Source organism: Lutra lutra, chromosome 3, assembly GCF_902655055.1.
Source record: "Lutra lutra chromosome 3, mLutLut1.2, whole genome shotgun sequence".
Lineage (NCBI taxonomy): Eukaryota > Metazoa > Chordata > Mammalia > Carnivora > Mustelidae > Lutra > Lutra lutra.
Genome location: NC_062280.1, coordinates 21,525,742 through 21,545,792, shown reverse-complemented (window position 1 = coordinate 21,545,792; position 20,051 = coordinate 21,525,742). Strand labels below are relative to the sequence as shown.

General features: G+C 36.0%; 1 protein-coding gene across 4 annotated transcripts in view; it reads right to left on the bottom strand.

The window, feature by feature from the left end:
- The window catches only part of CPS1 (carbamoyl-phosphate synthase 1), a 137,840-nt gene extending 121,378 nt beyond the window's left edge, over positions 1–16,462 (bottom strand). Inside the window, exons 1-2 of one of the 4 annotated variants that reach the window (XM_047721302.1) lie at positions 16,382–16,462; positions 3,781–3,927 (exon numbers count right to left, since the gene is read on the bottom strand). In XM_047721302.1, coding sequence (XP_047577258.1) covers positions 3,781–3,906 — 126 coding nt within the window. In that variant the 5' untranslated portion in view covers positions 3,907–3,927; positions 16,382–16,462. Of the gene's footprint in view, positions 1–3,780; positions 3,928–14,893; positions 14,967–16,118; positions 16,332–16,381 lie in introns of those variants that run through there. The other 3 variants (XM_047721300.1, XM_047721299.1, XM_047721301.1) reach the window with 3 other exon arrangements.
- Positions 16,463–20,051: the final 3,589 nt, after the last annotated feature.

The window sequence follows — 20,051 nt, the reverse complement described above, 5'->3', positions numbered from 1 at the left end:
TAATTTGAATGAAAAACTAATGTGTCTACTAAGTCCTTCTACTAAAATGTGTAGGACAGAATTTTTTTTTTTTTTTTAGTATCTAAGGCTTGGAGTGCCCAAGTGGTTCAGTCAATTAAATGTCCGACTCTTGGTTTCTGCTCAGGTTGTGATTTCGTGGTCATGAGATGGAGCACCATGTTGGGCTCTGCATTGAGCATGGATTCTGCTTCAGGTTCTCCCCCTCCCTCCTGCTCTGTTCTTATCCCTGCTTCCTCACACTCTCTCTCTCCTAAAATAAATACATAAAATCTTAAGTATCCAGGGTTTGCTTTTACAGTATTTTATAGATTATTTTTTGAAGATTTTACTTATTTATTTGAGAGCCACTATGAATGGGGGAGGGGTAGAAGGAGAGAAAAAAGGACAAGCAGACTCCCTGCTAGACACAGACTGGAGATGGGGCTTGATCCCAGGACTCTGAGATCATAATCTGAGCCAAAGTCAGACACATGACTGACTGAACCACCCAGGTACCCCAGTATCTTATAGATTTTTAAGCACTGATTGTATGTAATAGTCACATAATCCTTTGAGTAAGTCAAGAACTGTTTCTACACTACCGATGACAAAATTTAGGTTCAAAGAAGACCTGTGACTTAACCAAGTTCAGAGAATTAATAAATGCACAAAAGGGTTTAGAATCCAGATCTTTTTATTTCCCACCCAGTGCATTTTCCACTACATGCTACAACTGGCCAAATGTAATAGTGAGCACTGAACATTTTCTACCCTAGTAGAAAAAGATTGAGGTCTCTGAAACTTCCACATGATCTGGCTGTTGATCATGTATATCCTTGATATCTAAGTCCTTTAAATGTAGAGCACCTTAAAATTCCTACCTCTTTCCTATAAGAGAAATACAACTGTGTCTATTGGCAAGCTACACTTTGTAAATATTGGCCACAAACAAATACACAAGAAAGGGCCACATAAAACTACAAGTGCGTCACTGCTGTCGTCAAGCCCACTCTGTCACTAATGGGACAAGAAAAGTGACCTCCAAAGCCATTGAAAAGGCAACTAATTTATAGGGCATTGCTTATAGATCTGCCCACAGGCTATCTTCTGCAATCTATTTATTAGCTATACCTAACGATAATGCCACTAACCTTTAGTGACTATTCTCACTGCTCTTCACTGACCATTATGTAACCACATCCTAATAATTTTTAGGTGATGTCCATCTAAAAAGAAGAAATTTGGATATAACTTCCTAGGAGAGTTGAGTTTTAAAAGTGAAGGCAGGAAGAAAAGTAGGTAGAGGACTGTTCCAAAATAAGTGAATAAAACACAAGCCCCCTTGGACTGCTGCATGGAATTTTAATTTGTTATTGTGAAGTTCAAGAACTTCTATTTTTCATGCCTGGCTTTCCTCCAAAACTCTGGCCAGTAATGACTGAGTGTGAGTAATGACTTCTACATCACGAAATGATGGCTTATTCCTCTTACAAATTTGTCATTCTTAGCTATGAACTTTGGCAGACCTTTAACACATATATACCACTTTGAGCTAGAAGAACTACTTTCACTGTAGTCCATCCATATAATTAAATCATTTTGTTGTGGTTGTGGTTGGAATCATACAGAGCACTTATTAGGATCATGGAGAAGTGGCTTCTAATCTCCGTCAGATCTATGCCATTTCAACTAGTCACTCAATTTCTCTTTTTCTGGTGTTGGATGGAGCTACACCTATCCCTGCCTACCTATTTTTGTAAGAAGAAAAACATATTCCAGATAAAGAAGATGTGGTATATATATACAATGGAATACTATGCAGCCATCAAAAGAAATGAAATCTTGCCAATTGTGACGACGTGGATGGAACTAGAGGGTATCATGCTTAGTGAAATAAGTCAATCGGAGAAAGACAGCTATCATATGATCTTCCTGATATGAGGGAGAGGAGATGTAACATGGGGGGTTAAGGGGGTAGGAGAAGAGTAAATGAAACAAGATGGGGTTGGAAGGGAGACAAACCATAAGTGACTCTTAATCTCACAAAACAAACTGAGGGTTGATGGGGAGAGGGGGGTTAGGAGAGGGGGGGTGGGGTTATGGACATTGGGGAGGGTATGTGCTATGGTGAGTGCTGTGAAGTGTGTAAACCTGGCGATTCACAGACCTGTACCCCTGGGGATAAAAATATATTATATGTTTATAAAAAATAAAATTAAAAAAAAAGAAGAAGAAGAAAAAGATATTCCAAGGGAGACAACTTTGCAGTCTTAGAAGACACATCTAACTATAAACGGCATTACTTTCATTACTATCTATTCTCTCTGCAGTGATATATGAGTACCCTTGAGATACTGCTAACACTGAACTAAAACTAATATTCACTCTCAGAGTTTGTGTCTATTCACTGCATATTTGATGATGGTTTAGAACATATCTCCTTTCTGGCTCTCTTGTTGTAATTAAACTGAATCCAAGAAAATGGTTGTTTCTAGGTTTCTTAATTTTAAAGTGGTAGTTTCTGATAGTTTCTCTTGAGATCTTGTGTTATTTCTCTCTCTCTGTCTGTCTCTATTTCGCTCTCCCTCCCCCTTCTCACTCCTCACCTCTGTCTCTTTCTATCTCCCTCTCTCTTCCTTTCTTTCTACTCCTATTCTTTCCCCACTCTGTCACTGGAGACCACAAAGACCAACAGGCACGGTTGAGCCCTACAGATGTCACTCAGGGCTAAATACCATACTGAATCCTGACTTGAGCAATCTAAGAAATGGAAGCTGAGGAAGCATTTGGAGTGTTTTCAGTCAACCCAGCGAGCATACAAAGTATTAGCAAAACACTCAAAACTATTAGGACCTATTTTTACATTAACAGATAAGGGTTGTTTTGGGTTTTTTCTACTTCACTTTTTATAGCTCTTACTACTAAAGAAGAAATCTATTTAAAGCTACTGTGATTACTTGAACTTTATATTCACTAAAAATGTTTTTCATTGGCAAAGTTCCCATGGAGTAATTTCAGATACCTCTGGTAGTAAATACCTTAATAAAGTTATAGGAAGGAACCGACGTTCCTACTGGAATTTCATAATCCAATGGTGGGAGTAGGGGAGAACACTTCATGTTCTCTTCCCAGACCTGCTTTTCAGCTATAAATACATTCATAGGGACAGAATTATCAGCTTCTAATCGCCTCAAAGTCTTAATTTGCAAAATAAAAATAATAAATGTGGACTCCCAAATGTGGCTAAGAGGGAAAAGAAAAAAGTAAAGAAATGGTCTACATCATGGTTAACAAATACCAGAATTATGTAGATATTTTCCTTCTGAAATTTTTTCCTAAAAAATGATGTTTCAAAACAGAAAAACTTACAGTGAGCCAGTAAAGCAGAGCTTAACAAATTACCTTCTGTGCTGTGGCTCATGAACATGGAAACAACTTCATGTTTGAACCCTAGCTGTGTACAATAGTGACTGTACAGACAGAGCGAGCCCTGGTAGCCTTTAAAAGTCATTGTTTCCTAAACAGAACACTTACATTTTACATATTCACAGGAATTGTGACCCTTCTTGACATTGGTTGAAAACTGCCATAATTTTACTCAGAAGAGTTGAAAATGAACATTTATTAAACCCAGTCGATTCAATATTAAAGCCAATATTAATACGTTAGCACTTCAGAACTACACGCAAATCTGTATTTGCTTCCTAAGTGACACCTTTGCTTCATGCTAAACTACACTCCATATGATTTTATCAGAAACAATAAATATGGGAATGTTACCTTGACAGAAAGGAGCCTGACGCCAGGTCTTGAAAATTTCCATTGATGGTGTGCGGTCACATTGGTAAAACCAAAACCAGTCTTCAGGGTCTTTACCACTTTGCAAGCTGTCAAAATCCTCGTCATTTTGAAGATGTTGATTTGTGACTACAATTAAATAAAATTATATATATTTATGAGAATTTTGTTATAAGATTTTTTAAATTAATGTGAAAGAAAGATGGGGGGTGCAGTCGGTGTTTAAGGCTGACTGCACAGCAATCTGAATTTCCATTCATTCTGTCATTAAATGTCTTCAGCCACAGCTCCTCCTTCTCTTAACCCCTCCTCCTGAGGTAATGTCCGGAGATGTTCTATGGACATGTAATACAAATTGCAACACATCAAACACTACCTTCTCCTGCTGAGATAAGGCTAGCGTTGTAGAAAACCAGTCATCCATCAAAGGAACTGCTTATGCAGCTGAATAGAATGACCTAGACACAGTGGATAACCTTAGGAATCTCACCCTAAAGAGTAGTAACTTTCTAATAATGCCAAAGATCAAAGGCTTTTACCAGTGTTAGATGTGATGCCTATTTTTTTTTTAAGATTTTATTTATTTATTTGACAGAGAGATCACAAGCAGGCAGAGAGGCAGGCAGAGAGAGAGGAGGAAGCAGGCTCCCTGCTGAGCAGAAAGCCCGATGCGGGGCTCGATCCCAGGACCTGGGATCATGACCTGAGCCGAAGGCAGCGGCTTAACCCACTGAGCCGCCCAGGTGCCCCGAGATGTGATGCCTATTTTGCCTCAAAAGAGATTTGGGATTCCCAAAGCAACCCGAAGAACTGCCATTTTCTTCATCTTAGAAAAAAGATGACACAAACCACATGTAGTAAAAATTACATCAGAATGAACTTTTCTCCATAAATATAGATTGTTCTTTTTTGAGTTAATAAGGTAATAGATGACATGCTTACTACGGCATTGTTTTGTATTCCACATTTTAAAGCAATCGGTAATATTAAGTAAAACACAGCTGGAGCCAAGTAGCCTGTTTATATCTCTCTTAAGAGTTATAAGATTCATAAAAAGTCTATGAAACATGAGCAAGCATTGATTTACGTGTAAGTACTATTCCTAAGTCAAGATCTTTTAGTTTTCAAAATGTCACATTTATAAAATTCTTGAGCCATTGTGCTTCAATTAGGGCAAAATGCACTCATGGAGCCCTTCAATCCCATGCTTAATCAGGTAGGCAAAGGGTCTCATTGGCTTGTGGAAGTGCTCATGTCAGGCACATGCCTGTGTAGATCAGGAAGCGCTATACCATCATCCTTTGGTATCCCTGCATAGGAGGCCAAGAAATGAAGGCTCCCTCCCAGGGCTTCCCATAATGAAAAAGATGGCATAGAATAGCGTAGAAATTGTAAACTCCACGTGGATAAGATGAGTGCCAGAACTAGGGAAGTGAGGAGGACTTGGTTTTTTTTAAAAGAGGAACAAAGTTTAAGTTCAGTCTTCTGTCTTACTTAATGCATTTTGTATAAACATTCTCTGAAGCCAAAGACTTCATGGTACCTGGTGATAGAAAATGGAAAAAAATAGTCTCACTCTAGTGTATATAAGTAATTAATAAAATAAATAATGTTATGGTAGTATGTCCAACTGCAATGGAAAAATACAGAGAAGGAAGGAAAGGAAGAAAGAGAGAAAGAAAGAAACACACCCTTGCTTATGTCCAGTAAAATTTAAGTATGGAATTATGTTACCCTGAAGGATGCATGAGAGTTCACCAAGTAGATGAAAGGGGGAAAAAAAACACACACACACAAGGGATGGCATGAGCAAAGCTTACATATGAAAATCATATGGCATATGGTGGGGGGGAAGCTGACACAGCCTGGGGAAGCCTAGAGGCAGGTATAGTGTGGGAAAGTGAACAGGAGCCAAAACATGGGAGACTTTCTGTGCCTTAAAATGGGTGGCCTTAATTCATAAATACTGTTCATGGTAGTCATGGAAGTATTTGAACAGAGATGGAATTTGTGTGAAAGAAAGAATGAATTGGAAAAAATAAAATGGAGAATGTTGAAACTGGTAGAAGAAAAACAGTACTTACTGTTTTTAAAATTTAAAAACAGTACTTACTACTTACTGGCTTAGTCTAATTCTCTATTAGACCTTAGTCTCACACCTTGTGTTTATGTCTCTGTCTCTCTCTATATATATATACCAATATTAATATTGATATTGATATAGATCTATAGTGAGGCTTATCTTTCTCTCCTTAGAACAATGACATATTTATACTTATTATGGAAAATTTTTTAAAATGCAGAATAAATTTAAATCAGTCACAGTCCCACTGCTCATTACCCAGAGTCATGGCCCATTCCCACAGTAAACATTGAGGTATATTTTCTCCCTTCCTTCCTTGCATTTCGATTGAATATGACAGCTAGGGTACTGAGGACTTCAGAGTTTGGATAAGGAAAATAAGTAGCTTTGTAACCATTTATAACAGTTAGCCAAAAGCATGATGAACTAAACATGGTTTTCCAGAGAGTTATCTTCAACTGTAGGACATAATTCCATGACTCCAAAGTCTAAAGAAAAATGTAGGCCTGAGAGTTGTAATGGGCTTTCATTTGGGTCAGTAAAAGACCCTGGATGTAGCCTCTGGCACCTGTTTCCAGTCATCAGAATGAAAGAAGAAAGGTAGAAGATTTAGGATTTCTTTTTAAGTATTCTGAATTAGAGACTTAGGAAATTCATCTCTCATGATTCTACAATCATCTTGGAAATTGGAAAGACCAATAAATAAAATGGTGAGTATTTTCAGATTTGAGTGTTCAAGACAGACTGAAATGTACAAACAAACTGAAAAAAAAAATATTGTTAGTGAGGGAGTTTACATCAGGATAGATCAAAGGGATGAGATGATAAGAGCTGATTGGTAGCAAACATTAAAGCTAGAGATGAAAAATTTAGTGGAAATATATTATACTTTTATGAAAGACATTTTATCAAAGCATTTCAAAAGAAAGTATTTTTCAGGTTGGAATGATTTTTTTTCCCCCTCTGATAGCATTTACGTGGTCCTCCCCTCCTGCAGGCTGTCTGCGCACAGCTGAACATAGTGACAGGCAGGCATGCGTGTACACACAGGGACCTGGGGAAATCTGTGCATTTGAAATGTATTCTGTATGAGCCAAGATACAAATCCTTTAATCTTATAAGGTGCTCACTCAAAAAGAGAAATATTTTATACAAATTCAGCCCTTCTTTTCTATTGATACATTTATCACAGTTAACAACTATTTACGCACTGAGCTACTTGCCCCTGCACAATCTCATACACAACATTAAAAATTATTAAACCACGCATATCTCTATTTGGTTGGATTGTGACTCTTGAACATTTTTATCTAATGCTGAGAAAGTATTTTATTTCTTCCATAAATTGGAAAATGCCTTGTGGAGATATATATACATATATGTCTGTAGATACAGACATATATGTATATATGTGTCTATATATGTATATATATGTCTGTCTGTATGTATATATACATATACATATGTATATATGTCTATATGTATGTATATGTACATATACATGTATATATATCTCTACATATATTATATATGTACATATAATATATGTGTATATTATATATACATATATATGAATAAAGAAAAAGTGGGGAAGGAATAGAGAGAGAAGAAAAGTATCTTTAACTAGTAATAATTTATCATTTCTTAAGAGAAATGAAACATTCAGCCTTCCAAATTTCTGAGAGTACTTAATTTGACAAATCTGTCATTGGGATATCTGGTATTAAGAATGCTACTAAATCAAGTACTAGGTGATATTTGTTTCATTTACTATTTTAAATTTTTTTAAATATGAAAAAACAGATAACAGTCCACTCCCCAAACATAAAGTCTGTTACCATTTTAGAGTACCTTCTTCTTATTCCCATGAAAGGGTCATAGTTTTGAAACTGTGACCAACTTGCATTATACTTTTGTGAGGTAATATTATATCAAGAGTACATTCAATGTTATTGCATGTTCTTTTAAGACCTTAACTGAGAGAGCTGTAAAATATCTGATTTTCATTGCTTCTATTGTTGCTACGGTATATATCAGTATTGCCATTTTTTGTCACTATTGCCAAATTTCTCTCCAAAGAGAGTATACTCATCTATATACCGATTGCAGTGTATGGGTGTCCCTCTCAACACACCTTGCCAACATCAGGCATTATCTTTTATTTGTTTATCTAAGCACAGAAACTGGTATTTTGCTTTCATTTAAATTTTAAATTACTAGTGAGGTCAAAAAGTTCCACGTGCTTTTTGTAAGTACTCTTTTTTCTTTTTTTTTTTTTAACATCTTTTTGTCCCCATCACTAAATTCATTCTGCTTAAAGATCAAGAATATTTCTTAAAAGGAACATCAAGTAACACTGACTGACCACCTATATTAGTACTTGTACTAATTTCAATATCTTCTTCATTTGGGTGATCCACTGACATAAACAAGGGAGGATCTGCTTCCAACTGGAAAAAATGAGACCAGCTCATCCTAGATGAAAGGCCACAAGCATGGGAACATAAAGAAAATAATGGTGTTAGTAATTCCTTTGTAAAAAATACAAAAACTGCCAATTGCCCTCTTGAAGTGTGTCTTGCTAGGTAATGAATCTATGGCAATGCTAAGAAAGTGATACATCTATCAAAAAGTCTTTAACAGAACAGACATGCAAGGGGCACTTCTGGAAAAATGATTGAATAAATGAATGGATTCCTGTGTACTGAGTTCTTGCCTGATCCATTAAACTTATTTAAGCAGAAACAAAATTGTGTCAATGAATAGAAGGAAATAAAGATGTTCAGGAAGAGGAAAAAAGAACTGTCAGTTAAGAATTCTACAAAAGGCTATTTTGAAGAGATAAATTTAAAGAAAGATGCAAGGTATGTCTGCAGAGCAAACAAAGTCAGAGTAAAAGAAGATGAGGTAACACCTCCAAAAAAAGAAATTTCTACTTTGTGTTTGAGTAGGGATGCCAGAAACTAGAATGCAAAAGGTAGAAATGATTATTATGTTTCAATTCTGACTTTTATTAGTCTAATAGAGCAAGGAACACCATTGCAAGTAAGGATATGGACAAAAAAAGCTACTCTTTCAAGGAAAGTGATGTGGATTTGTACCCGCATAAAAGACATATACTTTCTCTCATTGCAAAAACCAGAACTGGTAGATAAAGTAAAGCTTGGCAGAGAGAAGGTTTATCAGTAATAACAATAGACAGATATTAGGTTATTAGATGATGGAATTTTTAAAAATAAGATGTCTTTGGAAACCCAATCAAGACAGACACATTCATTAAGATCCAATTGGCATTTAGAAGGATAGAGAGTGAGGGACCGGTTTTCATGAATGTGTTTCTCAGACTACCATTTGATAACATAAAGGTTGAAGTGATACAAAGGAAAATGCAAAATGAAGCAGAAAAAGAGGCTTTGTAAAAATGGTTTCACAGGTAAAATCCAAGGCACATGTGATTTATATCCTGGGATAATAAAAAAGCTACCATAAATGAGACCCCACTTGAAAGAAATGTTAGATGCAACCTACTTTAATTCAAGAGCACTGAGCACCTATTCGAGACCAGGATTAGGTGCATACACATCTGCTGGAGAACGTGTATAAATGTAAAAGGATACAGTGAATTAGCCAGTAAGTAAACCAAGCTTTTTATGTATTTATGGGATGATAACAGAGTGGACAATGCTGTAGAAAGTTGATTCAGAATTCACAGTGACCTTGGCAAATTAAAGACATAGTCAAACACAAACAGAGTAAAGTGCAAGCAAAGTGAGGTCAAGTGTAATTTGGTCCAAAAGTGGGGAGAAAAGCAAACTGCAAATATGAGCTATGGAGGACAGATTCTATATTGTATATTATATGGAAGTAGGCCAAAAAGCATATGTAGCAGTCCTAAAACATAGCAGGCTGCCCAGAGTTGGTTATAGTAAGTTGTTATTATCAAAGCCATATATGGCAGAACTTAGAGTAAGATTAAGAAAAAAAAACCTCAAAGTTCATTAGAAAATTAAATATTAAATAACTTAAAATACTAAAAGTAGAATTCTGACAATAAGATGACTATTAAATTTAAAATCATGTCATGCAAGATTCCTAATTGAAATTTCCAATCCTCTTGAAAGTCCCCCCTAAAATAGACGCAGTTAGTAGTTAATATATAAGAACAATTCTTATATATTAACAATATATAACATTAACAATAGAAGTTAAAACATTGGAATTTATAACTATAATATATTAGCATATACCTATATCTAGGGAGATATACACATGACTTGCTATTATGTCAATATGTGTAAATAAGTATTTAAATAAACCCATTTTAATGGCTCCAATGATGATAAATATGATCTTGCCTGAAAGTGGAGGTACTTGTCTTTTGTGGAGCACCTACTAAGTGCTGGGCTAGGTACTTGGTATACATTATTTGCTAATCTTTAAAGCAGTCTCTGTACTGAACATAGCTAACACCATCCCCATATCACAGAGTTGGTGAGTGAGTGAGTCCCAGAGAGTTAAGTAGCTTGTCCAAGCTCACAAAGGTAACAAACTGTAAAGCCAAGATCCAAACCCAGCTCTTAGGCAACGTCCATCCTCTTTCCAGCATGTCAGTTATATCTGGGACAGACAGAGGCAGCAACATGAAATGACTTAGAAAGGGTAGGCAAAATAAGATCAATTTCATAGGAAGACTACATGATTGTAGAGGTAGCAATGCTCAAAAATACTATGACATTACTGGGAAATTAGTAAAATATAACTTCAATAAAAATCAAATAATGAGAAGAAAGTATCCATAACTTTCCTGATTTATTTTTATGTTTAAAATTAAAATAATATAAGAAATAAAGATGGTAACATAGAAGTAAAACTGTACATTTTTTCCAGTGATCTGTCTCATAGAACCAACTGGCCAGGGAGCCATACTTCTTGGTGGCTAACTGATTCAGCTAGACTTACCTAAAATAGCAAAGGCTACCTTATATCTTTCTATCTTACATCTATTGCTTGAAGTTCCATATTCCAGAACCTGGATAATTGAATACCATTGAATTTTCACAATTATTTATAAAGTCTAGAATTGCTCAAAGAATAACTAATTCAGGAAGTATTTACTGAATACTTTCCATGTATCAGACACTGTACATCAGGAAACAGTATTTTTTTCTGATGAAAGATGCTTTATGGGAAATGAAAACACTTTTAAAATATGTTGTTTAAGTACTCCTCAAACAGAATATAAAAATGTACATAGAGGGGTGCCTGGGTAGCTCAGTGGGTTAAGGCCTCTGCCTTTAGCTCAGGTCATGATCCCAGGGTCCTGGGATCAAACCCCACATCGGGCTTTCTGCTCCGCGGGGAGCCTGCTTCTCCGTCTATCTCTCTCTACCTGCCTCTCTGCCTACTTGTGATCCCTGTCTGTCAAATAAATAAATAAAATCTTTAAAAAAAATGTATGCAGATAGATGGTTTTATATAGCTGAAAGGATCTTTAAAATCATCTTTTCAATTCCTTTGTTTTATAGATATAAGAAATAAATATCTAAATGAGCCAAAGTCAACTCATTATTTTGAGTTATTTAATACTAGAACTAAAGTCTGTAGTTCTGAACAATTACTATGTTTAAGTAGAAAAAAATTTGCAAATGATGGCACAGTTTGTGAAACAAACTACATAAATTATATCAATCAAACTCTACACTTAATGTTGGCCTAAACATTTTCTTAAAATTTGTCCTAAACATGGCTACAGCATAAATTGCATAAAATAAAGTGACCAAATCATCAGGCAACTGTCATTCTAAAAAGTGAAATATTTCTTTATTTTTTTTATTTTTTTATTTTTTTTAAAGATTTTATTTATTTATTTGACAGAGAGAGATCACAAGTAGACGGAGAGGCAGGCAGAGAGAGAGAGGGAAGCAGGCTTCCCGCTGAGCAGAGAGCCCGATGTGGGACTCGATCCCAGGACCCTGAGATCATGACCTGAGCCGAAGGCAGCGGCTTAACCCACTGAGCCACCCAGGCGCCCAAAAGTGAAATATTTCTAAGCTAAAAAATTTAATTCATCATCAGCCTTTTTTGCACAATAATTATCATTGCATCAAAATCATCTTCTAATGTGCTGAACAGATCAAACCAGCTCTGACAAGCTTGTTTTCTTAACATTTGTTGAGGGTAAACACAAATGATTTTGCAAGGCTCTAAAGAGCAAAGCTGGCCATCAGGAGGGGTTATCTATGGTAATCCAGGTCATGTGCTAGGAGAGTATTGGACCCTCTTTAAATTAAACATTTTTGAGGATCACAAAGAAGCAAGTTGTGCAACATGTCTTGAAGTTACCGACTTCATGAAGTAAAGGACAGCAGATTACATTGAAATGACGTAGAAGACTTTTTTCTTTTTTGACTAAAAACAGGTCACCCACGCACATTCATACTCCACACCCTTTTATATTACGTTTGTTAGAGTAATCTGATTTCTTCCCCGGCCTCCTATTTTCAGGAGAATTTGGTCCAGGAAGATGTATTCTGTCCTCCTAAACTGCTGTCATAAACAATAAAGTTCCATCTTCCTAAGTACCATTGCAAATTCTCATGATTGGACCATACAGCTATTTCTTCTTCCAGATTAGATTCTTGAGTTGAGTTACTGAAAGACAGGGTGTCCTTTTTATTTTATCAAAGTTAATTTTTTTTGCTGAAAAATAATGCTCTAGAGGGAAAAAAACAAGAAAGAGATGGAAAATGGGAGGAAGAAGAGAAGGATAAAGAAAAAGAAGCCAGCATCCTGATCCTTTAATTCTGCACAGTCAAAAGTGCCTACTTGGGGGCACCTGGGTGGCTCAGTGGGTTAAGCCGCTGCCTTCGGCTCAGGTCATGATCTCAGGGTCCTGGGATCGAGTCTGTCATTGGGCTCTCTGCTCAGCAGGGAGCCTGCTTCCCTCTCACTCTCTCTGCCTACTTGTAATCTCTGTCAAATAAATAAATAAATTTTTTTTTTTTTTTAAAGTGCCTACTTGGATTTAAACTCCTGGCACACTTGGGTGTTGAAGAATTAAATGTTTTATTCTGGTATTGTTTATTTTATGTCATTTATTTTTTAACTTATACTTGACCTCACTGAGATCATCCTCAGCTGATAGGAAGAGGAAGATAAGTAACGTTGCTGCTATCTGAACTCTCATTAGGAAACTGATTATTTCTAGAGAATATTTTTGAAAACTTCATGGACCAGAAAGTGAAGACTGAGCATTCAAAAGTTAAGGACTGTGCCAAGGTTCCAAAAATTTATTTTTAAAAGCTAATTGGGATTAGAAACTGAGGTCAAACACTAATAATAAAAATCCTTAAAAAAGAGTGATTAAACATATTATAAAAAGTAAGATAAATGAAAAAATATGGTTGTATATTGGAAGAAGTTTCAGTATTATGTTAGTTACTCTGGATGGTACACTAATATATAACTTGGAAAAAGAAAGTGTTGTCAGGTTAGAATAATATTTGTACTAAATATGGTAACTGCATTCCTCAAATTATTAAAGACTGAATCAAAAGTCACTTGTCTATAAATGTGTATTTTTCTACTATTAATTAACAGGATTAATTAGTATTGATTAATTAATCAATATTTCCCTATTGTAACAAAACAGAGAGAGATACAAGGTCCTCAGGAACATAGGTTAGTTATAAAATATTGCTATTTCCAACAAAAACCAAGGATTCTCTCAAAAATATATCTAGCTCTTCTCCAAATAGAATTGCACATCCTCAAGATAAATTTATTGTGTGATAAGCCTGAAAAGGTCTTTTATTGGGATATGATTTTTTTCTTATATTTATATTCATATAAGTTTCAAAGGCTTAAAACCTGATGAAAGTTACTGAAACCTTCAACTAAGGTCTTTCAGGAGTATAGTTTAACTTGCCCGTTCACATGGAGATCAGAGCACCTATGATCTAATGATCATTCTGTGACGCTAGCTAAAAGAATTGTTATCCACTAGGCTATATCACTCTCATTTTCTCTCATTTTTAACATAGCAGATAAGAAAAATGAGAAATTTCTATACTGTGAAGGTATCCCAATTCTTATCTTGATCATGCTTAAAAGTAAGATGAAATATCACGGTGAACTGAGAAAAGAGTACTCAAATCTGAAAATAAACTTTTTTAATAATCCAAAATTAAAATCCTGAATTGTCTGCATTTTTTGCAAATTGTCTTTAGAGCTAACTCTCTGCTTAGAGGCCAGAGTCAATTTTAATGATAATCAGTCTTTTAAAGAAAAAATGTTTTTTAAAAATAATGTTTATATTTAAATAAAAGCTGTTTATAATAACAACTGACATAATCTTGGCAAATACGTCTATCGAGCACCAACGTTTTTTTTTTAACTGTTATTTTCCATCCTTGGGGTTTATAAGTAGAGTTTCTGGCCCAGCTTTTAGGCAAACATGATGTGGGGGAGGTATGGTAACAAGCCAAGATGACTCTTGAACACTGAAGGTTGAGCTATATGCAAATATAAAACAAAAGAAATTAACACCGAGGGTCCAGCCTGACTCCTGGCAGAGACTAGAGCCTCTCAGTAGGAGGGTCCAGGTCTGCTGTGATGTTTTTCTCCCATCCTTCAGCTACAGTCACTGGCTGAAATCCAAAGTGGCTTCATACTCTCCATCTCTGCTACTCGTTTCCCTTCTCTTCCTCATCCTGCCACACAGATTTCACCAAAGGACATACTTAAAACATGATAGAACAAGAAAAGAGAGATACAGGGACCAAGATCTTATAGGGAACAAGAAAAGAGAGAAGTCAAAGGGGGAATAGACAATTACCAAACAATATATTTAAAATATGTAAACAGTTTTCACAGGGGCCTGACACACTGCCCACAGTGTCAAAGCTCACTGAAGTTTTCTCTAAAATGGAGCTGACTGAGAAAACTAGGAAGAATAATTAATTACACAGTTTGTGAATCATTTGGTCAACATAAGATGATGCAATATTTTACCTGATGAAGGAATTTGACGACAACTGTTTGTTAGATTAATTTTCTCAATGTGTCCATATCCGGTCAACCCTTCAAAGCCATGTGAAATCGGACTTTATGAATTGCATGTATATCCTATCTGTATCATAAAGTTAAGTTGCTATTCACGGACTTTTATGTCATGCACCGAAATAGCTCCACATAGCTTATTGACTATGGTGCAAAGCTAAAAATACAACACATACACCTTCCCACAGCTTTGGGCTCCTTATGCCTCATTCATATTGTGAGATCCTAAATTCCTTTCTCCATTGTCTCGGTTTTCCACCAACAAGTTGGAAATAGTATCAACTGTGACCTTTCATGGGTCACATAAGACTTAAGTGATAACCGAGTCTCTCTAATTCCTTTTTTCAACATTTATTGAAGGTCTTTTATGTCCCAAACATAGTGCTAAATCCTAGAATACAAATAAAACTCAAATACAGACTTGAACCCCCAAAGCTTGCTCTTGAAAAGCATTTCAGGCTTATTCTTTAATAGAGACATGATATACATTTTCTACTCTCAAGATCAAATAGTAAAGAATAAAAAAAGAGAATTCAAGACCCACAAAACCCTAGCATAACAGGCCAAATCCATATTCCTCTCTAGCAGCTCTCCCAGGATGAAATGTGATCACCCACTAATGTACTTTACAAAACAGAAAGCCCTCATGTCATCTTTCATATCCCAAAGGAATCGACCCACACCCTAAGCAATACTTTAGATCCAACTTCTCAAGGGGAAAAAAAGAATCACACTTTTTTACCAGCCAAATTTTGCTAAAGGGTCTAGTGATCAACACTGAACAAATTAACTAGAGTAAAACTGTAAGTAGCCACTGCATGTGTGACTATAAAAACGAGGTATAAAGCATGAAATCTCACATTAATTCCTTCAGGAAAAACAAATGCTTTCTGAAAACACATGAAAGAAAAATTCATGTAAAACTCTATTTTAAAGGAATTTAGACTAATACTGAATGCTACGACCAGGTAAGGCATAATATAAAAAACAGCAAGCTTTAAAATAAATAAAACCTCAAATACTCATGAAATTATAAATCTATAGCCTACCCTTACACCAAATAGGAATACCAGAATATAATCACTAAACCACAGAGAGTAAAGTAAGGCCTCAGACCAGTTATATTACAGTTACAAAAGTTTAAAAAGTCAGTAATAACAAGATTTCTCAAGAACACCTCATCAGAATCCAAATCCAGAATCCAGCTCACCACTGTTTCTTCTTTTCCAAATCTTGAATATGAGCAGCTAAGAAAAGATGAAAACTAAAGTCAAAGTAAACAAACTTTTGTCTGTTAAAGCTTATACACAGGGTGGTTGGAAATGGGATTGCCATGTCCAGGTTCAAGTTAGCAAAGTCCTTTTTTAAGGAGATTAATCTTTTTCTTCAGGCTTGAAAACCCTGTGCTATGTATGTCTGGGAAAATAACTACTCCACTACCTTGATACTGGACTCCGTGTTTCTTCCAGACTTAAGATAAGACACTTTTCCTTATCTTCTCTGAAGAAAAGACACAGCTTCAAAGTCCAGGAGACAGGTCATATTCTAATACCAATAGAATTAGAGGCCTTACTGAATCACCTGACCTAGAAATAATATGGGGATAGAAAAAAAAAAGTGCTGGACAAGTCAATAAAAAAATTCTCCAAATTAACATATTTCCTCAGTAAACAAATGTCCTAAATATGTTAATAAATTTCAAGATGAAGTATGACAACTGTTCTTTTACACACTTAATGTATTATACTTCAGAATAGTATACACACTTTAAATTAACCAGCAGAAATATGCTCCAAATTTTATTTGCAATTATATTTCAAGTCTGATGTAATTTTCTACTTCAAGGAATATCTATACTCTCAAACTAGCATAAGTGAATTTCTAAATGAAGCCAGTTGAAAATAATTTCTGGCTTTAAAAATATGTTAAATATTTAAAATCATTTATATGATTCATATGTAATATTTACACATATGAATGATATAAAAAGAGTTAAGTAAAATGTTATACAAAATGTTTCCCTAGAAGGACTCAAAGCATCCTGAGTAATCTTCCTTTGATGTGTTTTAAGTCTTAGCAATCAACAGAATTGGAATTTTTAATATTAAACATATAAGCTGTTCTCCAAATGAGGAAGAAAAACATAGCTGTGTTTATGAAAGTCAACTAGAAATCCCAGAATGGAGCTTTGACATGAATTCGTTCTATCACAGCAGCTAAGTTATTAACATATATTTGTCTGTATCATTTTCTCATAAGGAAATTGAGAGAGATTAATAATGATCATGAAAAAAGAGTTTATGGCCTAAAGATGTATCTCATCAAGTGTTCTATGTGCAGAGGAGGAAAATTTGCAGTAATCCCTTTCAGAAGCAAGTTTCCAGTTTCACAAACCTACTGATGTGGATTCATCCCCAACATATTTTCTGTAACTACTAACAAGTGTGTAACATGCTAAACTAGTCAAGAAGTGGAGGATAATTCTTTCCCTAGCTCTGTCATAAACTGATTCTATTGTAAGCCCATTAATTAACTTCTCTTTATCCAAATTTCTCTAAAAACTGGGCAAGTCAATGCCACATAAATGACAGGGTTGTGTAAGGGTTAATGAGAGAGGATCTATCAAGCTCTATGATCTCAGAAGAGAGCACCAAAGGACACCAATTTTGAAATATCAAATGGCTTTATGTCCATAGCCTTAATACAATTGTTAAAGGATAACTAGGGGAAAAAATGAGTGTTTCCTGATCCGCTGATTTTTGCATGTCAGATGTATTCATTACTTTTCCATTTATTTATTTATTCATTCAGCGTGTTGAATATGTTCTACTATGTACCAGATATACCACCAGGCATTGGTGGAATGAACTGACAATGGTCCCACATCTCATGAGACTTCATGTAGGAGATGCTTAACAAATATGAATAAATCATTTATTTCTCACAGTTCTGGAGGCTGGGAATTCCAAGATCAGGGTTCCAGTATAGTTGGGCTATAGTGAGAGCCCTCTTACCAGTTTCCTCACACTTCAGAGAGAGAGAGAAGCAAGCTCTTTCATGTCACTTCACGTAAGGGCAGTAATCCCATTATGAGAGCTCTATTCTCATGACCTAGTTACCTCCCAAGGATCCCGCCTCCAAATACCATCACATTGGAGATTAGGGTTTCAACACATGAATTGGGCAGGAGGGTCATAAACTCTCAGTCTATAGCACGTGAAAAGTGAAATTATTTTATTTATATTATAAAAAGTGCTGGCTGTGTAGAGACCACATTGCATGCAAGGTGAGTCCATGTATAAAGCTAACTGTGGCAGACCTGTTTGGGAGTCCTTCCCAGATCCCCTTTACTAGGCCACCATACTCATCTCCCAGCCACTGCAAGGACTGACTGCTGCTCAGTCATATGTGACTCCTTTTTCAGACACTTGCCCTGGCTGATGAGTGTTGCCTTGCTCCATTCTAGGGTCATGAAAGGCCAAACTTTTTTCCCTCAGGAACAGACAGCTCTGTCATGTGGTTTGTGCTCTAGGGCCCTCTCCATGTGGATCAATAGAAAGCTACAATTTACTTGAGACCAGAGATCACATATTTAATTTTAAGTGGTAGAGGGAGAAGTCAAATCCAAGTAGATTAAAATTAATGGGACCTTAAAAAGTGGAGACAATATGGGAAAAACACAGTTAAGTAAAGTAACTGAAGCTGTCTGAGAATGTGGAGCAAGGAAGGGTTTTATTTGCTGGGTTTTTGGTTGGATGGTTTCTTTTGATTGGCTTTTCAGATGGAAGATGACCAGGCCATATTTGATGAAAGGAAGGAATAAATTTGTATGAGAGAAAGAGTGTATCCAAAAAGTGAAAATTTTGAGAAAGAGTCAGGATGGAATCTAAAGAACATGGAGAAGGATTGACTTATGATAGGAGGGGGGATATTTCCACCCTTGTGACAAAAGATCATTAGAAGTAGATGCATAAAATATCCCCTCTCTTGCTGAAGGTTTGTTGATTTGGTAGTGTGAAGATGAGAGCATGGCCTGTTTCTACTTTATAACCAAGTAGGGCATGTAGCTTTCAACTGAAGATGGGAAAGTTTAAAGTAACACCTGTGAAGAGTAGAATGACACGCTCATTAGAGAACCAGAATGAGACGGCTCTCACTGCATTAGATTCCCATTTAACCAAGAATTTATAGCAATACCAGAATGTCCATGTATGTGGTTTTCTACAGCCATGTTCAAATACATGGAAGGAGGCATAGACATGAAGGGTTGTTCACTAAAGTCTTGAGTTTTGCCAGGTCAGTTAGAGAGAAATAGGAGCCTGGAAGTTTCCACAATGAAAGGATTATAATGGCAGACTTGAAGCTAGATAAGAAAGGATACTGAAGAAACAGTTCACAGTGGGAATTCTTGAGTATATGAAGTCAAAGAATAAGGAAGGGGGTTGGGGCAGAGGGATGTTTGAATCTTGGAGGCGGTGCAATTTCTGGTAGAGGTCTAAATGTGGCCACAGGAGTTGGTGGCTAAAGTCAACGTTGAATCAAAGGAGGGAGATGGTTTGCTAAAATTGGTTTACATCAGACCATTTGGTTCATGCAATTCCAGTACTCTATGGTCAACAAACATCTGTCAAATAACATCAGTTCTCGTGACAAAAATAATTCACCATCGTTACACTGCAAAGCAGTCGGAATGAGTAAACTGTACTAAGTGAAACACAAGTATTTCCCATTTTTTCCCTTTGAAGGAACATGTAACTTCACATCTCAGAAATACGGGTTTAAATAAAGTTGGAAGAACCTTTTTTTTTTTTTTTTTTTTTTTTTGGCTTTGTTTTTCAGGGTTTAATAGTACTAATGTGGCCTTGGACTTCTGTAAGTCAGCACAACTGATCAATCAGCATTTCACTGATTGCTTAATTCCCCTTCTCTACATAGGAGGGGGGAAAAGCCCTTGCAAAACGTGTTTGTTCTGTTTGTTATTCTGGACAAAGCCGATAACGAGTTGCAGCTGCTGAACACAGTGTACTGCTTGCCGAGGCCATTGCTTTAACTTATAGATAGAAGTGGAGCAGCCAGAGATGTGCCTCGGGCTGAAGCGGTTGCTGTAAAT